At 45.7% G+C, this 27,435-nt stretch overlaps 1 protein-coding gene across 1 annotated transcript; it reads right to left on the bottom strand.

The window, feature by feature from the left end:
• Positions 1-2,328: 2,328 nt before the first annotated feature.
• LOC142827432 (uncharacterized) lies at positions 2,329-27,435 on the bottom strand. The gene is made up of 5 exons (XM_075923077.1): positions 27,342-27,435; positions 8,779-8,890; positions 7,916-8,012; positions 5,392-5,512; positions 2,329-2,528 (listed from the first exon to the last, which is right to left on the bottom strand). Exons 1-5 carry the CDS (start codon positions 27,433-27,435, stop codon positions 2,329-2,331), a joined length of 624 nt encoding a protein of 207 aa, XP_075779192.1.

The raw sequence follows: 27,435 nt of genomic DNA, 5'->3' as shown, positions 1-27,435 counted from the left end.
TCACAGCCATCGTGTCCCAGGCACAGCCTCCTGCTGCTCCCATTGGCCAGACTCCGGCCAATGAGAGTAGCAGGGAAAGCCTCCAGGTAGTGTGTTAATGCTCTGATGTTTCCCGGGGAAGGGAGGGGCAGCGTGCAGAGCCACTTCTGCCTCCGCTTCTTCCCCACAAGGTGGATCTGGCATGGAGGCTCAGGCCCTCCCCCCAGAGGGAAGCCAGTGCTGGTACTCCAATCTTGCGGGGGGAGGGAGAGGCCGAGCTGGAGCACCAGTGCGGGCTCCCTGCTGTGAGGAGGGGAGGGGAGGGGAAGGAGATGAGCTAGAAGGTGGCCACAGGCCACTAGTGGTTCATGGACTACCGTTTGAGAACCACGGATTTAAAATACCCATCACCAACCATCTGTTTTACTTCCCTTCCTATCTTCACATTTGTGGCTTTATTTGCTTTCTGTGTTGCTTAATTACTTATTTTTACTGTTCTTTGTTTGTGCACAATAATCAAATTAAGAGCTGACATGCCAGAGAAACTGTGTAAGCCTGAATGCATGCCTTTTTCTCTCCTCTCCAGTGTAAGGAACTATTATATTAATATTTGCAAGGAAAGCATGGCTGTTTCCGGTTGACTCAGATTGCTTTAGCATCTTAAAGCTGAGCTATGTGTGGATAATACACATTTTGGGGTGTTCACTCGCTTGAGTTGTTAGAAAGGATGATAAAATACATGTAGTCCCAGGGGCATGTTAATTTTATTTTGATTTGATATTAAATAAACATCATAAGCATTGCTCCTTGTTAATTATTCCTTGTTTTAAAAGTTTTGTCTTCCATACCTGCAAGCTGTTTATAATATGTATTTATATCTAGTGTTTTTTTTTTCTACTGGTGGTGCACATAAGAAAATTCAATCCTTCTAAGGATGGAAAATGTTAGAGGGTACATTGCTTATTACTACAGTGCCTGCTTTTAACAGTTGTGTTTCAGAAACTCTAGGCTACTACTAAATACTGTTTCTAGTGGAAATGCATAGCCAGTATCTGCCAACGTACCCTTATTTCATAAATGATGTTGAATGATCTTGAGACACAGTGTTGCCAAGTATCAGCTCTGCAGCCCAATGCATTGCTCTATGGATTTTACAGTCGTAGTAGCAGCAACATTACCTTACTTTTCTCCTTATCTCCCTGATTAACTATCAGGTGAAACGTAAGTATAACTGCAGTATACATAGGATTGCTAGATGGTTTAACCAAAAATACCGAACACTGCGCCCCCACCCCCTCAAGAAAACCAACACTAGAAAAAAAATTCTGTTGAGAAAATAAAAGGGGGAGACCAAACGCTTTTGAGGCTTTTTGGCCCTAACAGGCTACCGACGGCTGCCCACCATCTTGCCTCCCTGCACCAGCTGGACAAGCTTCCCTGCGGAACCCAGTAAGCACCCGGGATTTTTACCTCCTGGCCCGGGGGGGGGGGGGGAGGGGGCCAATCAGAAAATACCGGACGTTTTAGGTGTCTGGTTTTTTCTGTGTTTTTTTTTTTTTTTTTTTTTACCAGACAGGAGGCGAAAATACTGGACTGTCCGGTTCAATACCAGACACCTGGCAACCCTAAGTATACAAAAAAATGGCTGTTATTTTAGAATGAAATACCATGAATTTCTGACATGCTGCACCACTTTCAAGAGCAAAAATTGAAGTGGGTGATATTAGGCGTACAGGTGATAGAAACAGAAGGGAGAGTTGCCCTACGTAGTCTAATTTAAGAGCCTACAATTATGAGAGTGCCTATGGCCTACAAAAAGCTTAATCAAGCCCTGCAGCCTTCAATATGGCTAAACTGTTTTTGCTCAGTCTTTCCAAGGCAGACCTCTGGCATGGAAACTTTCAGCCTAAAACTGTTTAAGATTACCAAATTAAAAGCATCTAATCACAGATCCTTATAACAGTGTTTGGCATCTTTAACTACAAACATTGCTACCAGCTTCACCTATAATATGTTCCACTCAGTTTACAGTGCTCAGAGCTCTTAGCAGAGGTCCTAAGAAGCAGTGAAAGTTACTTAATTTCTTACAGGTACTGTCTCATTGCAACCTAGGTCCCTGCCAGCTCTTTAAGTAGCTCCCTGCTGGCTTTTGTCACAGCTCAGCCAGCTCTTGCCAGCACGCACCCCTTTACTTTCACCTCTGGTCCTAAGAGTTTTCACTGTTGTATACACTGATGTTTGCCATGAAAATAATGATATTTCATTTATGAATAAAAACTATCAAGCCCAAGCAATTTTAATGTTACACATAAAATTTCCCTTTTCTCCCATATGTTAACATGGAGAGTCTCAGGCAACTAGACCTGAGAAGCGAAATTCACTATATAAATAATTCAGTATCAAAACCACTAGTGGGAAATCTGGAAAGTCATCATCTGACCTACCGTATGTGGTTACTATGGAAATAGCTCTCTCCTTTAACTTGATGTACTCGAGAGTGGGAACAGTTTCCTTATGATTCACATGAATCTCTGGCATGTGCTTCACTCCTAAGTGCCAGAGAAAAATCTGCATTAGTTACAGTGATATTATATCCTTGACTGGATTACAGGGTTGGGAATTGGCATGACTCAGATCTGAATTAGACAGAGTGAGTTTAGCATATCTGTCAGTAAAAACAAATCAGATGGTTACTTGGCATCCACTCCCAGCAACTGGTCATGTTCATAACTTTAGTCCCAGAACAGTTATAATGCTACATTCACATTAAATAAATACAGCTTCAGTTCCAGTCCACACACACAATTCACTTTGACTTACTTGTGAGACATGTGCCGGTTTAGATTATTCTTTTTGAACAAGGACTGACTAGTGGGTTGAGCATGATCTGAAGGAATAAAGCTCATCCTGAGAAGACAGGAAATCCTGAGTCCTAACGCGGTCTCTGACAATGACTCACCGTATGGCCTGCCTCAAGCAAGTCACTTCACCTCTCTCTCACTACTACCATAAAATGGGGACAATAATAATAGTCATCGCAATGATCTGAAAAATGCCAAAGGAGTCCGATATCATGGTGTTAGAAATAGCACAAGAATCTGAATTTGACAGAACACAATGTTCACTACTGTTATTAGTCTGAATGGTTTTTCTGAAGTCTACACTTTAGGAAATATGCTAGAGTCTTTCTACAGATTATCCTAAGTAGCAAAATGTATTTTTTTTTAAGGCTGCACTCTATGGTAAGAAATCACAGATCTTACTTGCAAAAAGCATTATAAGCTAGCTGTGCAGAAACTGAAATGACTTTCCAGTGACTCAAACTATAAAAAAGGTTATTTAACCATTGACAAAAATAATCACCTTACATCTCTTAGGACAAACCAGACTCATTCTGGTAGCTCCTATAGGCACAATTATCCTGAAGTTGATTGAGAACCAAATGAAGTCAATAGGGATTATGGAGCTAGAACAGCTGCAGAATTGTACCTCGTTTTAATAAGCATTCATTTCATTCACCACAAAGATGCCGCCACCTCTGGCATGATATGCAGCAGTTGGTTAGCAATATGTATTAACAGTGGTAGCAGCAAAGGGCTGGTACAATATTTTACAGCATTTATTCATTTTTATAATGTTTTACAGACCAATTAAGTTATTTCATATGTCAGTGTTGGCTCTGGTCTTTTAAAGAATGCACTGCGGGATAGCAAGCTCAAACTACGTAGCAATATTTAGCCATTAGGTGGCACTGTGTGAAGAACGCAGCTGCACATTTTCACTGAGTGCTGGAGGCAATCTCCATTCTTTCTTACAATGAAGCTCTTCTTGTGCCCACCACCCATTTTACCTCTACCTCTCTGTGACTGACCTGATGTCTTAAAACACAGAGATAGAGAAAGAGACAGAGAGAGAGACTGCAGGATTTCATCAAAATGCCAAAATTCCATCCCCCTAAGAACTTCAGATTTTCTCAACCATCAGCTGGCCTGATTGGAAAGGAGTGGTTTGTACATTTTCATATTGCAACTAAACATCATGAGGACTATGAGAACGTGAAGATTAGTTTCTCTTGGCTATCCCATGGGCAGGGATGCTGAACAAATCATTAAATCCTTTGCCTTGGAAGAGGAGAGCCACCAGAATCATTGCACTGTGCTGGTTAAGTTTGATGAGTGTGGCCCCACTTGGGGAGGTTAGCCCACCAACCCCGTGCCTTCTGCCTGAGGCCCTGGCCCATCACCCACTCACCAGGGCTCTGATCTCCTCCTACCCAGCCGGAGGAGCCCTGAGCCCTCCCTGTAGCCAGAGGAGCCTTGATCCATGCCAGCTGCCTGAGCCGCTCACTGGCTGCCCTAGGTGCATCAGCTAGCCCAGCTCCCAGCCTGGCCTGAGCACCAGACCAAGCACGGGGCCACCAGCCATCTCAACACTGTCCTGAGCTGCTGGCCCAATCTCCAGGCCAACCCAAGTGCTGCCCCAGCCATTGACTAGCGGCAGGCCTGACTCGGATCTTGCATGCTAGCCTCAGTGGACAGGTGGAGCAAAGCTACAGCCTGGGGGCTGTGATTGGGTAGGGCCACAGTCTGGATTAGGGGAAGCTTAGCCTCCCCTGGCCTATGATATCCTCTCCCCATGTTGATGAACATTTTGAACTTCAGCCTAATGTAGTTAGCAAGAATCTTTAAAGAGGATTGCATGACATAGCAAAAAACTGATTTCTGAAGAGCACATTAGGGCCAGAGTAATGTTTGGCATCTCAGACAAGGGACTGTCAGAGGAACTGTAAATGAGAAGGACTGAGTCCTTCCCGCAGCCATAGAAACTTGCAAGGCAATCAGAAATGGTTAAAAATAAATCAAAATAGAGAGCAGTAGCTGCCAGAAAGAAACCTAGAGGAAGCAACTTACAAGTCAGAATAGGAAATATAGCACACCTGCAAAAAGCAATCGTAATAAACCCTCAAAGGCAACATGGAGCAAGTGCCAGGCAAGTTATAGAACTTTTCAGACTAGATGCACAAGATGTGAGAGATCACAACCCATGAAGCAATTGCACAAATAAGGGATAAAGACACACACAAAAATCTGGACATTTTGCTTCTTTCTACAATACAAAAACAGGATCAGAAGTGACCATTGAAAGTCAAGAGCCATTTTTTCTGGGATCAATCACATGTAATGATGCAGAACCAGCCAAGAGTACAGAACTGAATATATGTGAAAAGTCTTAATTTTAAAATAGATTCAGGAACAGAAGAAACAAACAGTCATTTCAAAAGGGATTTATAATCACCTTCAACTGCTCCCAAAAGCGGAAACTAGTCAATATTGTGTTAAATAGCCCCAGAAGTATTTTAAACTGCATTGGACAATTTTCCACAGAAACAACATACAAAGACAAAAGCTTTACTTTTCAAGTGTATGTGACTGTCAGTCTCCAATCTTGCAATCTCCTCAGTGGCAGTGGGGTAGCTGTGATGGGTCATATGAGAAAGGTAGAAGTTGATGGGATATTTGAGGATACTGAACTTCTAGAAAGAAAAAAAAACATAAGACATTGCTATACCATATTGTGTACATACACCTCACACAATTCCTACCCCCATACTTCATAAAGGGCATTTCTACACTACAGAGAAGATCAACCCCCCGGAGGTTGATCTTCTAGCATTTGATTTAGCGGGTCTAATGTAGACCGCCCCCAAATCAAACACTGAGGACAGCCCCCATTAGTATCCGGTACTTCTCATTCTGCAAGGAGTAAGGGAAGCCGATGGGAGCATGTGCTCCCGTTGGCCTTGCTCAGTGTAGATGCTGCAGCAGCTTGACTTAAGGTAAACCAAATCCAGCTACGCATTTTGCAAAAGAGAAAAAGAGATTTTATACCTTTTACTAAAGAGGAGCCATTAAGGCTCACGTTCTGGGGCTTTTAGGTTTCTAATTCCCATTTAAATCAATGGGAGATAGACTCATACATCCCTTTGACGATCTGGGCTTAGCTACCTTCAAAATAAGATGATGTTGCTTGAAAAAGACAATCTTTTGTATCATTGTGCTCTTGGGCAGTGTATGAACCACCCATTCCGAGCCAGTAACACTGGCCTGGCCATTTATGTTCGAGGCCCTGCCTCTTTCTCCCCTTTTGCCTGCCAGAGCCCCACACACTCCTCCACAGCCAGAGAAGCCCCAGTCATTCGGGAGTGCCAGGTGACCCCAGCAACAGGCACATAGGTGCTGTAACTAGAGGTGCTCAAGATGATGCAGCAACCTCTGGCTGGAAGCAGTTTCCATCATTACAGGGTTCACAATTTGGTTCAAAGGTTCTCAGCCACCCCAGTATTAAAATTGTCCCTACACCCCTGCTGGCCCCTACCCCAGAGCACTGTCAGGCACCACTCCAGTAGCACCAAGCACTGGCCAGCCCAAGCACCAGTCCCAAGCTCCCAGAGTTCTGGACCACTGGCCATCCTGCTCTAGCCCCAGCCCCCACCCGCTTTGGGGAAGAGGAGCAACATACCTGTCTGAGAGAAGCTGATTCGCTACAAAGAGCAGCCATAGCTGCAGTGAGTGGGGAATGCTCAGGAAACAGAATCCTGAAAAGCCGTAGCTGACTGGAAGCAGCAGCAGCAGGGAACAAGATTAGCTTTTCACACAGCTTCGGAAGAGCTGGCTGGGAAGCCCTCCCTAAGTGGGGGGAAAGACAGTGAACTGGGAAAGAGTCTAGGCGGCGGGCCATGAACCTGTCTGCCAGGCTGTGGCATGCTGCCAGGCTACACTCCCAGCTTTTATTTAGCTCCACCCACTGGGGTTCCCAGGGAATTCCCTTCCCGCCCACTTCCCCATGCAGCAGCAGAGTAAGTAGGGCGGCTGGTAGCCAGATGGGCTGCAACTGGAACTGGGACAGCAGTGAGGCTGTGCCTGCTGAGGCAGCCTCCCTGTGGCCCCAGTTCTAGCTCCAACGGCCACTACACAGCCCCTGCTGGTGGGGACAAGTGTGGGGCGGAGAGCTGCTGCCCCATCCAGAAGGGCCAAGCACCGTGTGATGGGCTGCTGCCCCTACAACTCTGTTCTCCAGCCTCCCTGCTCAGTGGGAGCCTCCCCGTGGCCTCAAGCTGCTCCCAGTCAGCATTATTATTAAGCATTATTAAGTGCATAGGAAACAATGAATGTGTCAGCCCCATCAGACCTGGTAACTGCTGCTTCACTTCTGGTGCAATTGAGGCAAAAGGTTTGGACTGCAGAATACTCTTTAACAAATATTAGCAACTATTTTATTGTTGTTTTTTTTTAAAGTGTGTGCGCGCGCAGGTATTGTGTGCATATAGATGCAATGTAAAGCAACATGTGACCTCCCAAAATTATCATAATGAATATGCAAATATTTCCATGCATGTCCGCCAACAGTTTTTGAATGAGTTTGCTGGTCCACAGTATAAAAAAGTTTGGGAACCACTGATCTAGAAGGTCCATGTATACTTGAGACTGAACAACCTGGACTCATGTGGGAAATGATTTGATTCCCTCTTTGGCTATAGCTACACTTGGAGCGTGACTCCCCACTTGCCTAGCCATATTCACTCTAGATCACGCTGAATTAGCATGCTCAAAATAGTAGTGTCACCACAGCAGCAGGGGTATGAGCTAATTGCACTGAGTACTCACCTTCCTGGACCTTATGAATGTCTACTCAGGATGGCAAGACCATGCCGCCGCTCTCTGCTGCCCACGATATCACAGCTACATTGTTCTTAGCACATTCGCTTGATCAGAGCTATCATGAATAATGTCCATATGAGCTAGGATCACACCCCCAGCCTGTGTGCAAATACAGCCTATGAGATCGTTAGACTGCAAGTCAGGAAGCTTGGGCCTTGTTCTCAGCTCCGCCACTGACTTGCTGTGGAAATTTAGGCAAGTCATTTAACATCTCTTACCTGTTTCTCTTCCCATCCTTTGTCTGCCTTGTGTATTGACACTGCAGTCTCTTCAGGACAAGGACTGTCTTTTACCATTGGTTTGTCTGTAGAGTGCCTAGCAAAATGGAGTGTCAATCTTGATCATTACTTAAGATTAATAATCATCAGCCTCAGTTTGCCTATGTGCAAAAGGGGAATAAAACCACTTTGGGGTTGTTGTGTGGCTTCAGCAACTAAAGCTGGAGGTCTTTGATGAAAAGATGCTATAGAAGAAGAAAATATTTTTCCCTGAATTCAGCATTTTTCCCCGGTAAGCAAAATAGAGGCACAGTGCAGATTAAAAAGCAGGCAAAGGCACCGCAAGGTACCTGCAGAGTGTACCCCCAACCTGTTATCTGCATTAGAAAGAGCAAGAGAGATTTACACCAGATTACCTACTGCTGCAGCACCCTGTTAAATGAACTGATTTTGCTAGCTCAGGCCAACAGAGTTTTACAATATCAGCTAAATCAGACTCAGCAAAACATCTGTATAGCTCACGCAGGCTACTTATGAAAGAAAAGTTCCATCGTATCCTCAACTGAGTGATGGCTGAAAGCCCCCTGAGAAGAAGCAGGGAGGACTAAGGGTGTTGAGCAGTGTTCGCTGTACACTGTGCACTTGTGCAACCACTCAGGAGAGATTCACCTGATTAGCAGAGTGCCCACAGCTAGGGTTTTGTTTCTGCTAGTGGTGCACATCTGCACATGCCTCAATCCACACAAAAATTCTGCACATGGATGGAAAAGATTAGAGAAAACACTGGTGCTGAGGATAGGTACTGAGAGTTGGCAGGAGACAGCTGGCTCCAAGCTGGGAAGGAAAATACTGGGGGTTCTTACCTACCACAGGTCCATTGGGTCTCACTTCCTGGTCTCCATTCCATCCAGTGGGGTGCAGCTGCCACTCGCCCCTCTTGGTTCCACTCTTGCCTTTGCTCATCCCCTGGGTGTGCTGCCCAAATAATAATAATGAATATAATCCAACAATTCAGGACTTGGAGGAAAGAGCAGTACATTGCCCCAGCTGGAAGGCAATACGTCTCGGAAAGGCACAATGGGTGAAATTCACAAGATCAGGGATAGATTTTTGCCTAATGACATTCACGAACCCCCAGGCCCAGGGTTAGGTGCCTAAAATGGGATTCAACAATTCCCAGCATGCTGAGCGGGGAGCTGCCCTAAGTGAGCCAATAGAAAAATGTGAAGGGAAGGGGTGCAACCTAATACCTGTCCTTCAAAAGGGCTTCTGATTCCCCAAGTCCTGCCAGAGTTCTGACGTATTCAGAAATGCATTTTCTCTCAGTCACCCTGGCTGAAGCTGTCCCACTTCATATAACTAAAATCAGGGATCTCAAAAGTGTACCTTAGGGCTCAAATGCCAGTCCTCAAATCCTCCTAGTAGACCAGCGGGCATCCCTCCATGGCAGGGTTCTGGGTGCAGGGCTACACCCCCAGTGTGTCCCCCAACCCTACCTGCTGCTCCTGGCAATTTACTCCCCCCACCACTTCTGGCACCAGCACTGGTAACATAGTGGTGTTAGAGCAGATTCCCATTGCTTGCTCTGCACCACTGCTGGTATGTCCCTGTTGCCAGGGGAGCTCTGTGCACATCCATGCTGTCCATTGGATGGCTCGGCACGGCCACCCCAGGTCCCGTGCTTTGGAGGGCCCCATAGCAGCCGCCCCACTCATCCTATGGATGGGATGGTTCCCCATACTCAGATTAGCCCAATGGGCCCTGGGCGAGCTGGGGCTGCAACAGTGGTCGGGCCCCCCTGCACTCACCAGTGGAGCAATGCGGCCCTGGCTTACTTTGCTGCCTCAGCTGTGTCACTCTGCTTCCCACTGGTGAATGTGCGGGTGGGAGCATGGCAGGACCAAGCGAAGCAACCAGAGGAGCAACGCTTTGCTCTATTTTCCCTGCCACTGCCAGTGAGTGCGAGGGGACAGATCCCTGCTGTGGACACCAGGCCCCCTGCTAGTCCACTGGGCCTCCCAGGGAATCTGGCCACTCCGCCTACTGACCAGCCCCTTGTCTCAATGCCATGGCTGAGCGGGAGGGACATGTGCCTACTCATGCTGTCCCCCCGACACACATCGCCCTGATTCTAACCCCCATGTACTAATGAATATTTCATTACCCAGTGGAACAACTCCAAGAGAAACTGCAAGCCACTGTCCAATGCTTAAGGCACCTACCTGGAAGGTAGGACCCCCTAGCTTCAAGTCCCTACTCGTCGCTGTGAGGGCTGAGCTTTGACTAGAAGCTGTAAATTCCAACTCAAGGAGATATACTTGAACTATTATGCTAAAAACAGCAGGGTAGCCATGGGAGAGGCTAGCTTCCCTGAACACAGTCCTGGCTGTGTATGGGCTGCAGCAAGAAGCAGGCGCTACAATAGGCAGCAGTCAAGAGCTAAAATGTTCTCATTCCATCTAAATTGAATCAAAACGATATACTAACAGGCTGTTAAGACGGTGCTTTTGTCCCAATAGCACTCACCAATACCAGATTTAAAAAAAAAAAAAATCAACCAGGGGTTTAAAGAAAACTTTGACTGCATTCTGTCTCGGAAGGAATCATGTATCAACATTTGTTTTGCCTTTATGGTCCCTATGTCTTTATTGTTTATCTGTATGGTTTCTGTCGGGTTCTTTGATAGTTTGTCTGTAGCATAATTACTTTTCCAAAATTTAAATCAGCTAAGATGGTGGGGTATGATTGAAGAATTGTTTCAGTGGCGCCCAGGATTGGTTAAAAAAAAAAACCCACTGTCTTGTAGAACTGTAACCAATTGTTTTAAACTAAGGTCTTGCTAAATAGGACCCACATTTTAACTATATAAACTGGGGTCCAAAAGGATGTTCTCTGGAACCAAACTCAAGGACACAGCTCAAGGTCAGAGCTGCCACATCTCAACATCCTCTCAGCCATATCCTGCAGAAGCTGGAGCTCTGGAGAAGCTGGCAGGGAGTAAGAGACTTCACGCTCTCCCTGCTCCCAGGTCAATCAGGGCTTGGGGGCAGTGGGGAGTGCCCAAACACTCCTCCCACTGTGCAAGGAGTGTGCGGCGCTTCTATGCACCACGTGCTCCTTGCAGGATGGGGGCAGGAAGTGAGAGACTTCACATGTGCCCCCCCCCCCGGCACTGATTGACTGGGGGCAAAGGGAGAAACGCACAAAGTCTCCTCCCACCGCCAGGGGCGTGAGTGCCTAGAGCAGGGGTGGCCAGCCCATTTCTGACAAAGAGCCAAGATCCAAATGGATCCAGCACGAAGAGCCAGGGCAAAAAGTTGTAGAGTTGTAGAGAAAAAAAAAAGCCCCCAAAAAGAAAAAAAAATTACCTTTTAAAAAGGCTTTTTGGCCTCAGCAGGCTCCCATCAGCAGCCGCTGCCTCCATATTGGATCCGCCATGTTTATCCGGACAGCTCCCCTGCCATGGAGAGCACAAGGGAGCCGGGAGTCATAGGCCATGTTCAGGAGGCGCGGCGGCAGCTTTGCAAGCCACACTGACAGGGGAGGAAGAGCAGCATGTGGCTCGCAAGCCGCTGGTTGGTCATGCCTGGCCTAGAGGGAACCACCTGCTGTTCAGAACAGCTGGCAGTTCTCTGTGGGAAGGGGGCCAAGACTTCACACATTCATCCACCTCCAGACCAATCAGGGTCTGTGGGCAGGGAAGCCCTCCCCCAGCCCTCCCCCAGCCCTCAGAGTACCTCTGTGCATGCAACAGTGATTTAAAGCAGTGGTTCCCAACCTTTTTTATACCATGGACTGGAAAATACATTAAAAAACTGTCGGCAGACCGGCACAGAAATATTCATTATGGTAATTAGTTTATTTGCACATTTGCATATTCATTATGATAATTTTGGGAGGTCACATGTTGCTTTAAATTGCATCTGTATGCACATACATATTTTAAAGAAAACCAATAACATAGTGTAGCCAGACAGGAACCCCCCTGTAACATCCATTTTTGCTTGCCTGGAGCATGCAGGGCACACAGAGCAGTAAAAGCCTTGAACAGAAGGCCCGGATATGCCAGCTCAGTGACCCTGAATGGCTGTAAACAGAGATACGCCAATTGCTGACCAAGAGGCTGCCGAGGAGTGTCCTTGACTGAAACCCATATTGATACGAACACACAGCCGTCCGCGGGGGGAGGAATCTCTCGCCCAGTGAAAAAATGTGCAGTACTCACAATTTAGTTATCTCTTTTTCAAGTGTAAATTATTTGAAACTTGCTTGTAAGAACTGGCGCCACAAAAACAGACCAGTACAATTTGGCATCTTAGATAAGAAAGAGGATACGGGCCCCTATGGGTATAAAGATGGGTCCAGCAGCACACTTATTCTGAGTGTCAATCTACCATCTATCTGCTGGTCGGGTTAGGTGATTGGCCTCCCGAGGTTCCATGGGGACACCCACCTCATATTCGTCTTTCCTAGGAATAGAGGGACCGGCCCTGGCTTGACCCGCTGGAGTCGAGAGGCACAGAAGGGGGTAAAAATTGTACCTGGATGTGGTCCTTTGTCTTAAGTGTACACATAGACTTAGAGCTCTTTAAAGATTAAGCTGTCACTTGGTACCATTATTTCTATTTTCTATCTTTATTTTCTTTGTAAGCATTTTTAAGATCTATATTTGCTAGCAGTTAAGAAATAGAGCAATAGCCACTGTAACCACATGCTTTATAAGCCTTTTTAATAAACCTGTAACTGGTTAAGTTTTAACCTGACTCCTTCAGTTGCTGTAACAGAACCAAGCACAATTTAAAAGAACTCCAGCTGGTCATAAGGGACAGGTATAGGGAGAGCTTGGGTGTTTTGGATCATGTCACTTCCAGAGGACAGATCCGTTGGGGGCATCTCTCAGTCTTCCCTAGACTGCCCGCTGCGAAGGGATCCTGTATCCTAGCAGTTGAAATCTGAGATGTAATAAGCTCTTCCTATAAACTCTGGGGTGTCTGTCAGCCTGTTGGCTGCCCTCCGCGATGGGACCCCAGTCCTAGCGGTAAAGACACGGACGTTAAACTTCTCGGGGTGCCCGTCAGTCTCTCCTAGACTGCCCGCTGCGACGGGGCCTTGTGTCCCAGCAGTTGAAAACTCGTGTGTAACACACACACATTGCCCTGACCATCGGCTGACACATAGTTGCTAGTAATTGTTAAAGAGTATTCTGCAGTCTAAAGCTTTTGCCTCAATTGCACCAGAATTAGAGAGGCAGCGGTTAACAAGGCTGACATTCTGCACATTCGTATTTTCCTATGCACTTAATAATGCATAATAATAATGTATGAACCCGCTGGCTGGGAGAAGCTTAAGGCCATCGGGAAGCTCCCGCAGAGCAGGGAGGCAGGAGAACAGGATTGCAGGGCAGCAGCCCAACACACAGCGCTTGTTGGTCGGGGCAGCCGCTCTTTGCCCCACACCTGGCCCTGCCATCCAGGGCAGTCGCTCTCCACGTGACATTCAGTGGGGCTGGGGCAGCTACTCTCTGCCCCACGCTTGACCCCACCAGCCAGGCCCCATAATGGCTGTTGGAGCTGGAACCAGGCCCCTCATCGTGGTCTCAGTTCCAACTGCAGCCCACCTGGCTACCAGCCACCCCACTTACCCAGCTGCTGCGTGGGGAAGAGGGCGGGAATTCCCAGGAACCCCAGTGGGTGGAGCTAAATAAAAGCTGGGGGCATAGCCTGGCAATGTGCCGCAGCCCAGCAGACAGGGGTTCATTGGGAACCTCTGATTTAAAGGGCCCGGGGCTCCAGCTGCTGCCGGTAGTAGTAGCTGAGAGTCCCAGGCCCCTTTGATTCATCAGGCCCCAGAGCAACTGCCCCTTTTGCACACACACCCTCCCCATTCAGTCTGCCCTTGGATGGCTGAATGCATCATCAGCCTTTAATATTTAGGCAACTCAGGGATTTAAACAGTGGAAACTTAGATGCCTAGAGATCTCAGACTACCGCAGAGTAGTACCAGTGGTCCCAAAATATTGTACTTATGCACCTATAGTGGCAGTTAGGCAGCCAAATTCCCCTTCTGAATCTAGCCATATGCCTCCTATTACTCCCAAGCAGGCAACACTTCGACTCTTATTTTCATTAAGAGGTGAATAACACCCACAGGAGCATAAGTGAGGCAGCCTTAAAATTGTGACTGTATAAAGAGGGATGGGATATGGGAAGGAAGCTGTTCGCATACAGGCGCCAGCAGCTACCTGAAGCTGATGTGAGAGGAAATGCAAATATAGTAGATGCCCAATAATATCTTCCTGATCCAGAACAATACATTAAATTGCTGTTCTGGTTTATTAGGCCACTATAGTTACATACCTAGTGTCTTTGGATTTGTTGTTAGAAAATTTTATTATCAGTCAGCTAACCAAAGACAGAAAGAAAAGCAGAGGACAATCCAGCAAATTGCGTTGTGTGTCACGATTGTGTTATTTAGTCAAGGGGAGTATATTTTCACTAACCATAATAGGGACTGTATTAGGCCCCAATTGTCTTCTGCTTTTCTAGGACTACACGTACTGTATTCCGGGCTGTATCTATCTGAGGGCAGTCAGCCTTACAGCAGTGATGAGCAACCTAGACTAGTGAGTGGGCCTCCTCCATCTCAGTGGATCGCAAGATTGTTGTAATCAAGATGATCTCCTGAAATAGGGTAGTTTTCTTAACTGCACTTGAGTACCTAGAATTTGCCACGTGTGCCAATTGTACTGTAGCAGCACTTTGTGAGAGCCACACACTCCCTCTGTATCCAATCCATGTTGTGTGTAGTCAGCATGCACCTCACTTCACGTGCCCTTGCTTTATGTGTCACTTTAGTAACAGCAGTAGAAATAAAAGCTATGAGGATGGAAACCAGCAGAATTTGGCAACCCTGTGCATGGACAACAGTCAACAAAATGTCTCCCCAGCCACACAAATAGGACCCCGATGGGCCACAGGTAGCCCACCACTGCTATAGACTTCATGCCTTGTGTGTCCTCACATATTGCCGTTGTAGTACTTAGGCTGTACACATTGCATGTTCTATGGTAGGCAGTCTGTCCTGGAGCACTGTTAAGTTGGATGGTTGATCTATCAAACTGGCAGACTTATCATTCAGTAAAAAGCTGCTCTGTCACTATCTGATCTCCGAATCCCAGATGTTACACTGACATCCTCCAACGCCCATATGAGAACAGTTGCACTCGTAATGATGAAAATGACGGATGGCCCCTAAATGGGTAGAGAATCTCAGTCTGCTCACATCTCTATCTGACCAGTTCCAGTCTGAGCGACAGGGAAGCAATATGTCCTGAACCTTTCTAAGAAGCTAGGGATGAATGACAGAGAATGGACCAGTTCTGTTCATCCCCTCTAGCACTGGCCACGGTTGGAAGACAGGATACTTGGGCTAGATGGACCTTTGGGCTGGCCCAGTACGGCCGTTCTTATAGTCTTTCAGAGCTCTCCTCTTCTATGTAACAGCACAAAATAGGTCTCCAGCCTGCTCTAGAGGTTTGTAATGTAAATGACAATCCTGGGTGTTTTTGAAAGTCATCTTGTCATTATATGAAATCATTCCTGAGAAAGAATGTTGAGTTTTTTTCAGCTATTTTCTGGAAACTGAACTGCCTGTGCACTTTTTCGTGGATTGTGGATGAACCTAGGGCTAGGGGAAGCAAGCTCCAGCCCCGCCACTTGTGCCCGAGATCCCACCCCTGCCACCGAGGGTCCTCATGGGAACCAGCCCCCCTCCACAGTAGGGGCAAGTCACCCCACCTCGTGGATGGAGTGCAGCCCCAGACTTCCTCAGCCCTGGGAGCATGGTTAGGGTAAGTGGCATGTGCCTTGCCCTGGCCCCAGAACATGGGTGGCATAGAATCATAGAATCATAGAATCATAGAATCATAGGACTGGAAGGGACCTCGAGAGGTCATCGAGTCCAGCCCCCTGCCCTCAAGGCAGGATCAAGCTCCGTCTACACCATCCCTGACAGATGTCTATCTAACCTGTTCTTAAATATCTCCAGAGAGGGAGATTCCACCACCTCCCTTGGCAATTTATTCCAATATTTGACCACCCTGACAGTTAGGAATTTTTTCCTAATGTCCAATCTAAACCTCCCCTGCTGCACTTTAAGCCCATTACTCCTTGTCCTGTCCTCAGAAACCAAGAGGAACAAATTTTCTCCTTCCTCCTTGTGACACCCTTTTAGATATTTGAAAGCCGCTATCATGTCCCCCCTTAATCTTCTTTTTTCCAAACTAAACAAGCCCAGTTCATGAAGCCTGGCTTCATAGGTCATGTTCTCTAAACCTTTAATCATTCTTGTCGCTCTTCTCTGTACCCTTTCCAATTTCTCCACATCTTTCTTGAAATGTGGCGCCCAGAACTGGACACAGTACTCCAGCTGAGGCCTAACTAGTGCCACAGGAGGGCTGGCTGCACAGTCCCAACCTCTACGGGGGTGAAGGCCAAGAAGCCTCAGGAGACTGGGGAAGCTATGGTGAATGAAGGAGAGGACTGGGGGCAAAGCATGGGCACAGCCAGCTGGGCAGTTTGAGAAGGTATCGGGGGTCAGAGGCAGCCAGCGCAGCACACTCCAGGCAGGCCCCAGCCCCACCCCTTCTGCTGGAGGCCCCTCCTCTTCCAGGAGCTCAGTTCTGCCCCTTTTCCCCCCATCTTACCCAGGAGATCAGCAAAGCTGGCCCCCCTGCTTTCCTTCCTTCCCAATATTGAGTTGTAGGGCCCCATCTTTTATACATAATTTCCTCATGCATGTGTGGGTGCCATCCAATAAATATAAATAATAATTTTAAAAACTGTATATGGGTATCCAGATTTGTGCATGCAGTAGCTATTATGCTACATACAAAGCATACATACTAATGCATACACACGCAATTATGAAAATCTGGCACTAGGATATAACATCTTGATTAAGGGCACATGGCTTTGGTTCTATATATGTTCTGTCCTGATTACAGTGACAGAGAAATGTCAGCTTGGATAACTGATTCACTGCTGATCATTTTAGAAGAGGGCTGCAAAGGGGGAGTGGATTTCCTGCTAGCTGATCTTGCTGATAGGTCAAACACCAGCAGGGCCAACATCATGGTATATTATGTGAGAGCGGTGATCCAACCAGGCCACAGCACATAACTCAGGGGCTGCTCAAGACAACCTGCTGCCCTAGACATAAGTTCAATGTCCTTCCTCCCTGTTATCCCCCTCAAATGAGAACCTCCATTCTAGGAGGCATGTCAGACTATGTGGGGGAGGGGAGGGAGAGAGCCTTTTGATGGTTTGGTCATTAGATGTGGGAGGATGCTAAGGGTTAAATCACAGCACAACTTACTCACGTTTGGCCTGTCAACCTTCCATCTTGATGGGGGCAGTGGTGCCAAACCTGAAGGAGCAGAATGGCAACCTCTTGCATAGGCTTGCAGCACCATTCAGGTTTGGCTCAGCCACTCCAGCTGCCTTAAGCAAAATCTACCACTCTAGGCAATTGTTCAATTTGCCAATAGTTAGTTCAGCCCCTGCTATAAGTCCCACTCTAATCTCGTCATGGTACAACCCTTGCACTTTTAATGGGTAGTGAAGAGGAGGGGGCTGCCTAGACTTGAAGCAGCTGGCAGTGTAGTTACCTACTTAAGACAGGAAATTAACAAAATGAGCAAGAATATCAGCTCATAACCTCACCCCTATGCAACCTTGGCACTGGAGAAAGGAGATGATGATTAATTTTAGAAACCACATCCAGCCACCATGCTGATTCCACAATCCCAAACCGCCTCTCTCACCTCCTCAGCTGCCAAGTGAACCGCCTGACCTCATCCAGCTTCCACAGCCTCTGCCTTCTTTTCCCTCCCAACCTTTGTTCTTTGATGCAGTTAGGCATTGCCAGTGCAAAAATGAGTCACATTGAAAACTGAAAGTATGCAAATAGTGAGAAATAAATCCTATGGAATCTCCAAAGGAACACCACTGAAGAGGTTATACTACAGACTGCACTAGTCTTTCATAATTAACTCATTTTAAAAATCTTCTCTCTCAATATAAACGAAGTTGCCACAAAATTCCCAGTCCATTGCAGCAGAATAAATTGGAACCCAAGGACCTTGCTACGAAACTTAGGCCAAACAAGTTTACAACGGAGAGTTTTGAACTGAATTTATAGCTTCTTAGAAGTGTTAGGAAAAGATTTTCAGAACTGTGGCACAACCATAATAGTGACTATATGATGCTAGTCTCGTGGATAGACTCAAAGCAAAATCCCACAGTGGCGCCTTTCTGTTCTAGACATGTTTTCAGGCCTTCCAATGGGGATGGAGGAGTCGAGGTAAAGGGGGAACATGCACCCAGGCCCAGTGATTCAGAGCACTGCCTCCATGCAGCTTTCAGTGCTGGGGTGGGGGGCGCTGTACTCCAGGTGGCATGGAGGGCTGGCTGCTCCCGGCCGCACTCCTCCTCCCCAAGGCCCCACCCCTTCCGAGAGCATGGAGCCACCTCTCCCCTCACACACACCTTGCCAAGGAGCCTGCAGAGGCTGTGAACTCCCCTGCATGTTTTATACTGATATGTTTAAAATACATATGAACCCAAATGGAAGAGCCTTCCCAGAATCTTATTTCAACAAGGAGATCCGAAGTTAGCCAGAAGGTTCAGAAGCAAAAAATCTTGTACAGTATCAAGAAATTTAACAGACAGGAAATTAAAATCATCTTCTACGAACAGAGTGACATCGGTGAATCTCAAGAGAAGATGATACTGAAGGCCTGAGCAACAGCTAAGAGGAAGAATCCCAAAAGACAGTGGAGCCAGAATTTTCCTGGATCTTAGACAAACAGGCTGTCCTCATCCAAAAAGCAGATTCAGCAGGGTCTGCAAAATGTCTAAAGTAGTAGATGTTCTATACAGAGACTTTTAAAAGAAGAAAGGACAAAGGCTTCATACACCTCAATATAATCAGTGAAATCAGTGGATCAGGCCCACGCCAAAATTATACATGGTAGGAAACAATCCTGTATTGTTAGGGAAATAGCCCTATTAGATGACATATTAGGTCTTTTCCATCTGTAACCTGTAGAGATTATAATGAAAAAGGAAATTATCTCTGCTAGGAGAAAATTAATGTATTGGTAAGTACATCAGTCTGAATGGGAAACGATAGGGTATTTATCAGCCAGCGAGAAGAAACCAGATAGAGGAGGAACATTTAAAGAATGCTACATTTTTATGAAGCAAATCCCAAGTTTTTCTGAAGATTAGAGCTTTCAGGAAATCAAGACAGCAAACTAAGCAAGAATTACTGATTATTTCAGATGTATGCTGGTGCAGCCAAATCATTCTTAAAGAAGTGCCTTGGTTTGGGCCTTTCAAATACTGTAATACCACATATATTGCCATTCAAAACAAGAAAGTTGCTGTCTTTCAAAATCTTCTGCAGGTGTTAGAAATGGACAAGTAGCCAGGGAACTAGTTCAAATTAATTTGCCAATAGAGTCTAGTTTATTAGTTAGGGCAGCGTTTCCCAAACTATAGGCAGCGGCCCGATACCGGGCCATGGGAAAAAAATACAGGGCCTCAGCGTAGCTGCCGGTAGGGAAGCAGAGTGGGGTGGGCTGGGAGGAGGTGGCAGCGGGGAGAAGGGAGAACCGGACACCAGAAAGAAGGGTTAGGGGTAGCAGGGCTGTCCCATGGAGGTCCAGGTGGGTGGCCGGCAGAAGCAGGGTTGGAGGCAACGGGACAGTCCCGCGGAGATGGGGGGAGGGGACAAGCGGGCGGCCGAAGCAGGGTTGGGGGCAGCGGGACTGTCCTGCGGAGATGGGGGAGGCTGGCAGGGGCAGAAGCAAGGTTGGGGTTAGGGAGGTTGTCCCACGGAGATGGGGGGGGCAGGCGGGCAGGTAGCAAAAGCAGGGTTGGAGGCAGTGGGGCTGTCCAGCAGAAATTGGGGAGGGCTCGCGGAGGAACCAGGGCTGGATGGGGGGCAGGAGGGCTGGCCAGGGGAGAACAGGAGGAAGAGGACAGGAGAACCAGCTGCGGGAAGCAGGGCTGGACGGGGGAAGCTGGGCTGGTTGGGGGGGGGTCGCTGGGGGAACAGGGCTGACAGGGGAGATTGGTGGGAGGTGGGGGGAACTGGCCGCTGGAAGCAGGGCTGGACGGGGGCAGCAGGGTTTGACTGGGAGATCGGGAGGAGAAGGTGTGGGAAGGGGGGAACGGGACTGACTTGGGCACATGCAGACCCTACAGACCCTGGCAGAGGAGTGAGTCTGGCTGGGGATTCCATTTTGCCCCCTCCCTCCCACATACCCTCCCTCGAGTAGTTGCGAACTGCCTGGCAGGTAAACACACTCAGGCAGTGTGAGCACATCTACCAGCCAGGAAATTCACAGCTAAGGGCTGATACACCTAATTATAATAAAACTTACCTAATTAGAAAATACCGGACATTTTATATGTCTGGTAATTTCTCCATTTGTTTCTCAGACAAAACCCTCAAATACCAGATTGTCCAGTACAAAACTGGACACAAGGCAACCCTACCCTAATAGTCACAAAAATGTCTTGCTTTATCTTTATTGCCACTTGGAAAAATTGTCACTGATTCAACCATTGATAGCAGAACTCAGCCAATAAGTTCCCATAACAAAAAGAATGAGGAGAACAGAGGTTTTTCCCCCCACTGCTTCAGTCTGTCAAATAGGGCCAATTCTCTAGGGTCTCAATATTTCCATATATAAAATAGGAACAGTTTGAGAAACACCGACCTAGAAGAACAGTGCTCCACTCTTCCAGGTGCTGTACAAACACAAGTAGATAGACACAGTCCTTACCCAAAGTGTTTATAATGTAAGGCCACAATTCCATACTTCAACTCCTTCAACCATGCTGTAACTTATTAAAGGACTCTGCACAGAATCCGGGCCAAAGACTAAAAGTCACATATGAATGGTAGAGGATAGGAAAATACCAAATACACACAATTTAAAAATACAAATATAGGCCTTGATTCTTCAGAACAAACCACATAGGCAGAACCCTGTGCTAAGTCCCAGTAATGCTCCACGTAGGCACGGATGTCCCCCTGTGGGTGCGATTTTGCAGCAATTCACATTTTTATTTTCCTTTTTTGGTTTTGTATTATATCAATAATGATCAGTTCCCTCCAACTACCCTTAAGGCCACCTATCATTTCTTGATTCAGGTTATAGATGTCACAGACTAATTAATTTAACATTGAAAGAGACGGCCTTTCAGAGGGCTTTCCAAACGGCTTTGTGTGTTGTAATGTGAATCTGGCCGTTTTGCAAAATGATTAGGAAAACTAAAATGTCTAGGGGGCAAAATGGCTCCAAATATGACAAATACATTAATGTGAAATTTCACACACAAATGTCTTCACCTATAGGAAATTATTTCAACTGCATTTCACACTATTTAGAGAAATTTCAATCAAACTAGCTTAGACAAGCACTGGGTATTAAATAAAACCCAGGCTATTTTATGCTTTTTGAGCCGTATAAAAAAGAAATTGAAAAATAAAATAAAATATTTAAAATGAAATTTGGCCTATTCTGGACCTTGATCAAGGAAAGCTGTAAGTGGTCAGATTATCTTGAATCCATATGATGTCTAGAACTGACAAGTAGGAATGGATGTCACTCTTCAAAGCAGTATTGTATGTGGGACTAAGAAGGGGATAATTTGACAGACTGTTCACTCCGGTTAGAGGCATTACTGAATCCAAGAGACACTCTCTAAATGACTTAATGATTCTTACCAACCACCACAGGACATACCACACTAATACCAACCCTGGTACCTTCCCTTGCAACAAACCCCGTTGCCAGCTTTGTCCACATATTCATTCTGCTGATACCATTATTGGACCTAACCAAGTGAGTTATAAGATCAAGAACACATATTCCTGCGCATCCAGAAATATAATCTACGCTATCATGTGCCGAAAGTGTCCGTCTGCTATGTACATTGGACAAACATCTCAGACACTTCGCCAAAGGATTAATGCCCACAAAACAGATATCAGACAAGATCACAAAGAGAAAACAGTTTCTTGCCACTTTAACCAGAAAGGACACTCTCTAAATGACTTAGCCACCTGCATTCTGCTACAAAGACCTTTTACATCTGCACTTGAAAGGGAATCCTCTGAACTGTCATTCATGTTAAAATTCGACACTTACCAACAAGGACTTAACAAGTCTTTGAACTTTCTCACCCATTACCAAGACAGTTTCCCCAATTATCACCTGTAATACCATTAACTCACAAACATCCCACTCTCCCTACCTTTAATATCAGCAATTCACAGACACTTACCTTCCTTCCTCCCCCTTCCCACCCCCCCGCATCCCCCTTCTGTTCTGCAATGTGATTTGTCCTTTTCATATTTGTTCATTTTTTTTAAATTGTATCCTTTGGTATATATGGTTGTGACTACTTTCTTCCACTATTTGATCTGAGGAAGTGGGTCTGGCCCACGAAAGCTCATCATCTAATAAACCATCTTGTTAGTCTTTAAAGTGCTACATTGTCCTGCATTTTGAATCCAAGAGGTATGCCAGGAATGCTGCCACACCAAGAACCTCTCACGCTTTCTCCCAATAGCCAAGGGAATCATCATGGTCAGCAAAAAGGATAACCAGAGCAAGCTGAGGAAGAGACAGAAACAAAGGATGGAATGTACAGAACCCAGCTGCTTGGCTCATTCTCTCCAACTCCAGGTATCAATGCCCCAGAAGCTGAGCGGTAATTAGGAGGCACTGCGGAGAAAACCACCACTCTGGACACAGTGAGGAGGGGAATCAACAACAATATTTTAATCCTGATGGGGATGTAAAATCCCAGGTAGTCAATTAACCGGTTAAATCAGAGGTTTCACCAGTTAACTGACTAAGCAGGATCCTGCTCCCAGCCTCTCCCCCTTCATGTTCCAGGCTAGCGGCAGCAGGAGGTTACAAACCCAAGTGCAGGGGGCTGACTTCTGTTCCCGGCCCCTCCACATGTGTGGCAGTCAGCTCCTGCTCCTGACCTCCTCATGAGTGGGGTAACCAGCTCTTGCAGCTAGCTCCCGTTCTTGTCCCCACCCTTCCAAACCTTACCGGATGCTATCAGGTACTTGTTACCCATTCACATCCCTAATCCTAAAGTGGGGGTGGAGGAAAAAGGATCTGGAAGGAGACTGAGAAGAAATAATGTCAGAATTGAGGGCTTGCCTGAGGGTAATGTACTCAGTCTACCAGGAATGCCAGTTATGCCATGATCTTGCACCAAAAGTCAATGGGAGTTTTTCCATTCATTTGAATACAAGCAGGATCCAGCCCCTCATGATAGCTCCATTGAAGGACAAAGATTTCAGGGCAAAGGTCCAGGGAATTGTGGATTTCCCTCTGGCTAATTGTAACAAGATTTTCCTTGCCCCCAGAGTTTGTGGGTAAACAAAGTATTCTTGTGCTGAGTGGTGGCAAACTCCTCAGCTATTGGGAGCTTCTCCCTGATCTGATCCCAAGTGATGCATCTCAGTATGGTTTGTAGGTTGGTTTGGTTTTCAGAAAATCCTCAAGGTCAGATCTTCAGCTGGGGTAAATCCACATTACCCCATTGACTTCAGTCCCCTCAGGAGGATTCACAAGAACACTTAAATTTTTTAACAGCTTAAGCTTTTAGGACAACAAAACTATTCCTTAAAATTAGCCAGGGGTAAATCCTGGTCCCCCTTTAACTCAGTACTGAGTTCTGCCTTGTTCTGCCCTTGATTTCAGCCCTGGAAATCCAAGAAATGTCAATCACAACTACTTGAAATTCCTGAGGAACAATAAAATACAACAGAACATTCCATGTTACATCCGGCATCAGTCAGGTCTAAATTAAATGGGAAAGTGAAATTTTTACAAAACCCTGAGGAAGCTTTAAATTTTGTAGTGTGTCAGCAAAGTAGAGAACAACCTGTCTCCCACTGCAGAAGCTCACTAGCAACTACAAACAGCTATAGTATATCTCAGACTTGTGATCGACTGCTTAAATTAAATTTGTTGGGAGGTATTTGCTTCAACTCCCAAAATGCATTCAGTATTATTACATTTTATTATATCACCTGAAAAAGTATTGAAATGTATACCAAGAACCATGTATTTAAGCTCCTGCAGTATCTAACCCAGAAAGGATTTTATAAATGGCAAAGACCTGGAGGGGAAATATTTTTAGTTAGGTAATTATACTTTTATATTAATAAAAGTTAATATTGTTTCTGATTTCTGTTAGCGTAGGTATTTTACGCCTCACTCCTGTTATCCAATCCAGGCATTTCCCTTTAGAATCAGTGGGTTCCACACAGGCCTAGGGGCCAACTTTTACAAATCTGATTCTATGGTTGAGGCCCTAATAGGCCAGCATCTCAATCTTTATCAATACTTGTACATATACTTAACTTTAACATGCAAGTACTTCCACTGAAATCAACAGGCCTATTCACATTCTTGTGATTAATAAGCACATGTATGGAATCATAGAATACTAGAACTGGAAGAGGCCTTGAGAGATCATCAAGTCCAATCCCCTGTTCACACTGCAGGACCAAACACTGTCTAGATCGGGGTGGCCAACCCACAGCTCTTGAGCCACATGTGGCTCTTTGATTTAAAAAATGCGGCTCCTGCTGCTTCTGAGCCGTGTGCCCAGACTGCTCGGGCCAGCCGCTCTGCGCAAGGTGCCCCAACACCTGCTCACAGCTGGGCTGCTCTTTGCATGTTCCCCTGAGCATGCTCATGGCCGGCCACTCTGCGCATGGCATCCTGGCGAGTGCTCACGGCCGGCCGCTTCACACACGGCGTCCCAGCACCTGGACGGAGACGCATGTGGTGGAAGCATTAGATTAGAGCTGGGGGGGGGTGTGCCTGGCTCGGGGGGAGGGCAGAGAGACTGGGTTAGAGCGGGGGTGCCTGGCTCAGGGAGAGGGGATTGGGTTAGAGTGAGGCAGGGTGTCTGGCTCTGGGGGAGGGAGGGAGAATTGGGTTAGAGTGGGGAGGGGCTGGGGGTGCCTGGCTCTGGGGGAGAGGGAGAGCATTGGATTAGAGCGGGGGTGGGGGAGCCTGGGAGTGCCTGGCTATAGGGGAGAAGGGAGGCATTGGGTTGGGGGGGGGGGGCGGCTGGGAATACCTGACTCTTGGGGGCAGGGGCTGAAGAACCTTAAACTCAAAGTCTTTATGGATGCAGAATAAGGCAGCCAACACAGATGTCATATTTAAATTCCAGGACAAAAAAAGAATCAGCATGTACCTGGTTGACACTGTGTTTCTCTAAAGAAAATTCAAAGGCTGAAGCAATTATTCTGAGATATGAGTCTCGCCCTTATTGTTTTTGAACCTCTCATATTTGCAGTCTGGGACAAGCACTTCAAATTGTGCTAATTTACTTCTCAGTTCAATTTAATTTTAAAAATCTCACAGGACATAATAGAGCAGTAGCGTTAAATTTAAAATACATGTGGGGGTGCTTTTTTTTTTTTAAGTGTGAGAATATTACTGTATTTTTAAGTTTGTTTGTTTGTTAATTTGATGTTTGTTCCTTGTCAAGTTCGCTGAAGATTTATGGACTGGACGTGAGTTTAAGTGACTAGAGACTTTTTTATTAGTTTTTGTCCAAAATGTCCTTTAATGTTATTTTTAATCACTACATTTTGTGTACTATACCTATATATCTTTCTATATAGATATATACAAATAAATATATAATACTTGGCTCTTTGCACTCTATCCACCTCTATTTTGGCTCTTTGTCTCTAATTGGTTGGCCATTCCTGGTCTAGATCACCCCTGATGGTGGTCTATCCCCCAGCCTGCTCTTAAGTATGTCCAGTGATGGAGATTCCACAACCTCCCTAGGCATAAAAGTGTATAAAAGTGTTTACAGGATTGGGGTGTAAATTCCCAAACCAAAAATGATATCATGATGAAATTAAGATTACTAAAATGTAATTTAAGGGGATAGTAGACTCAAAGAATGCCAAAGAGTAAAATTTAACCAACCATGCTACCCCCCAGAAATATTAAGCTACTGTAAAACTTTTAAAAAAATCAAGAAGTGGAAATATGAAAAGTGTGGCATTAAGGTCAATTATTACCAAACATTTTCAATACAGTAGCATCCAGAAGCCGACCACATTGGTTTTCTCGTCTGTAAAATGGGAATAATGATACTGATCTCCTTTGAAAAGGGCTTATGAACTACTGATGAAAGTACTTAAGAACTAGACATTATGTTTGTGCTAGGTGCAGGCACCAAGAGTGTAATAACAATCTATACCCCAAAGAGAGACATCCCTTCACTCTGCAGCCTTTGCATCATCCAGTATTAATGTAATACTCCATTAAGCATGAATTTTTTTCTACTTATTTTATAAAAGGTTTCAGAACAAACTGATCAGATGAAATGTACTAAATAAATTGATTACAGTGGTTTCTAGTTGATACCTTTTACTTAAATTATATTTAGTTGATTTAAGATTAATGCCAGTAGAAATTAATTTAGAAGGTTAATCCATATGACTGCCTTGTATCACAGTTTATAAATGAATTGTTGACAACTCTTTTGCTTTCATTGCAAGTCTCACAATACTGGTGTTGTTACTTCAGAGGAACTTGGCCAATTTACACCAGCTGAGGATCTAGCACATCATCTATAAGGATAATTATCCTTATAATCTGTGCCAGGGATTACCCAGAAGGGTTCACTGAGGCAAGCATTAGGTTACTTAGCAAGTGTGAATTAAATACAGATGTTTTGATGGTCATTATAATTTTGATTGTTTCAGGCAACTAATCAGAACATACTTTGAAAAACAACAACAAAGCAACATTTAGCAATTGTTTATGATGCATAAATTTAATATATTCATGGGATGTAGGGGGACTCAGCCATCTAAAAAAACCAGATAATTGTTACAGTGGATCAGACCCAAGATCTGTCTAGTCCAAGATCTTGTCTCTTACCACAAAATAGAACTGGCTCAAGCCCTCCCTTGCCCCCGCCCCTGCCAATAATCTGGGAAAACCTAACATCTCCCTAGATGCCTCTAGGAGAGAGTATTTCTCCACTCATAAGCACTGAGTTTGTGTATAACAAGAGAGAGCTTTTAATAAAAGGGAACCCAGCTTTAATTTAGGAAAACACCACAACCACACTTCAAAAGCATGTGATCATAGGCAAACACCCACCTACCAGTGTGTTAGGTAGTGTCTTATTTCAGATTCTCACCTTGTGGTATGTAAGTCTGACAAATGAACGTCCTTAACACATCACTCCCCCTCCATCCAACTCACAGTTGACTGTCCTTGGTTAAGGAAGATTGGAGTTCAGAGGTGCCTTCATGATGATTCATCTCTGACCACTGGTGAAGGCATCAAGCAATGTTTCTGTTGCTGCCATTGCAACTGGCTCACAGCTGCTGTTGTTCTCTTCCACTACTGCCTCTGTAGCCAT

The sequence above is a fragment of the Pelodiscus sinensis genome, chromosome 2 (assembly GCF_049634645.1).
Source record: "Pelodiscus sinensis isolate JC-2024 chromosome 2, ASM4963464v1, whole genome shotgun sequence".
In the NCBI taxonomy this organism is placed as follows: Eukaryota; Metazoa; Chordata; order Testudines; family Trionychidae; genus Pelodiscus; species Pelodiscus sinensis.
The sequence above is the reverse complement of the archived record's forward strand: the minus strand, read 5'-3'. Positions and strand labels throughout refer to the sequence as shown.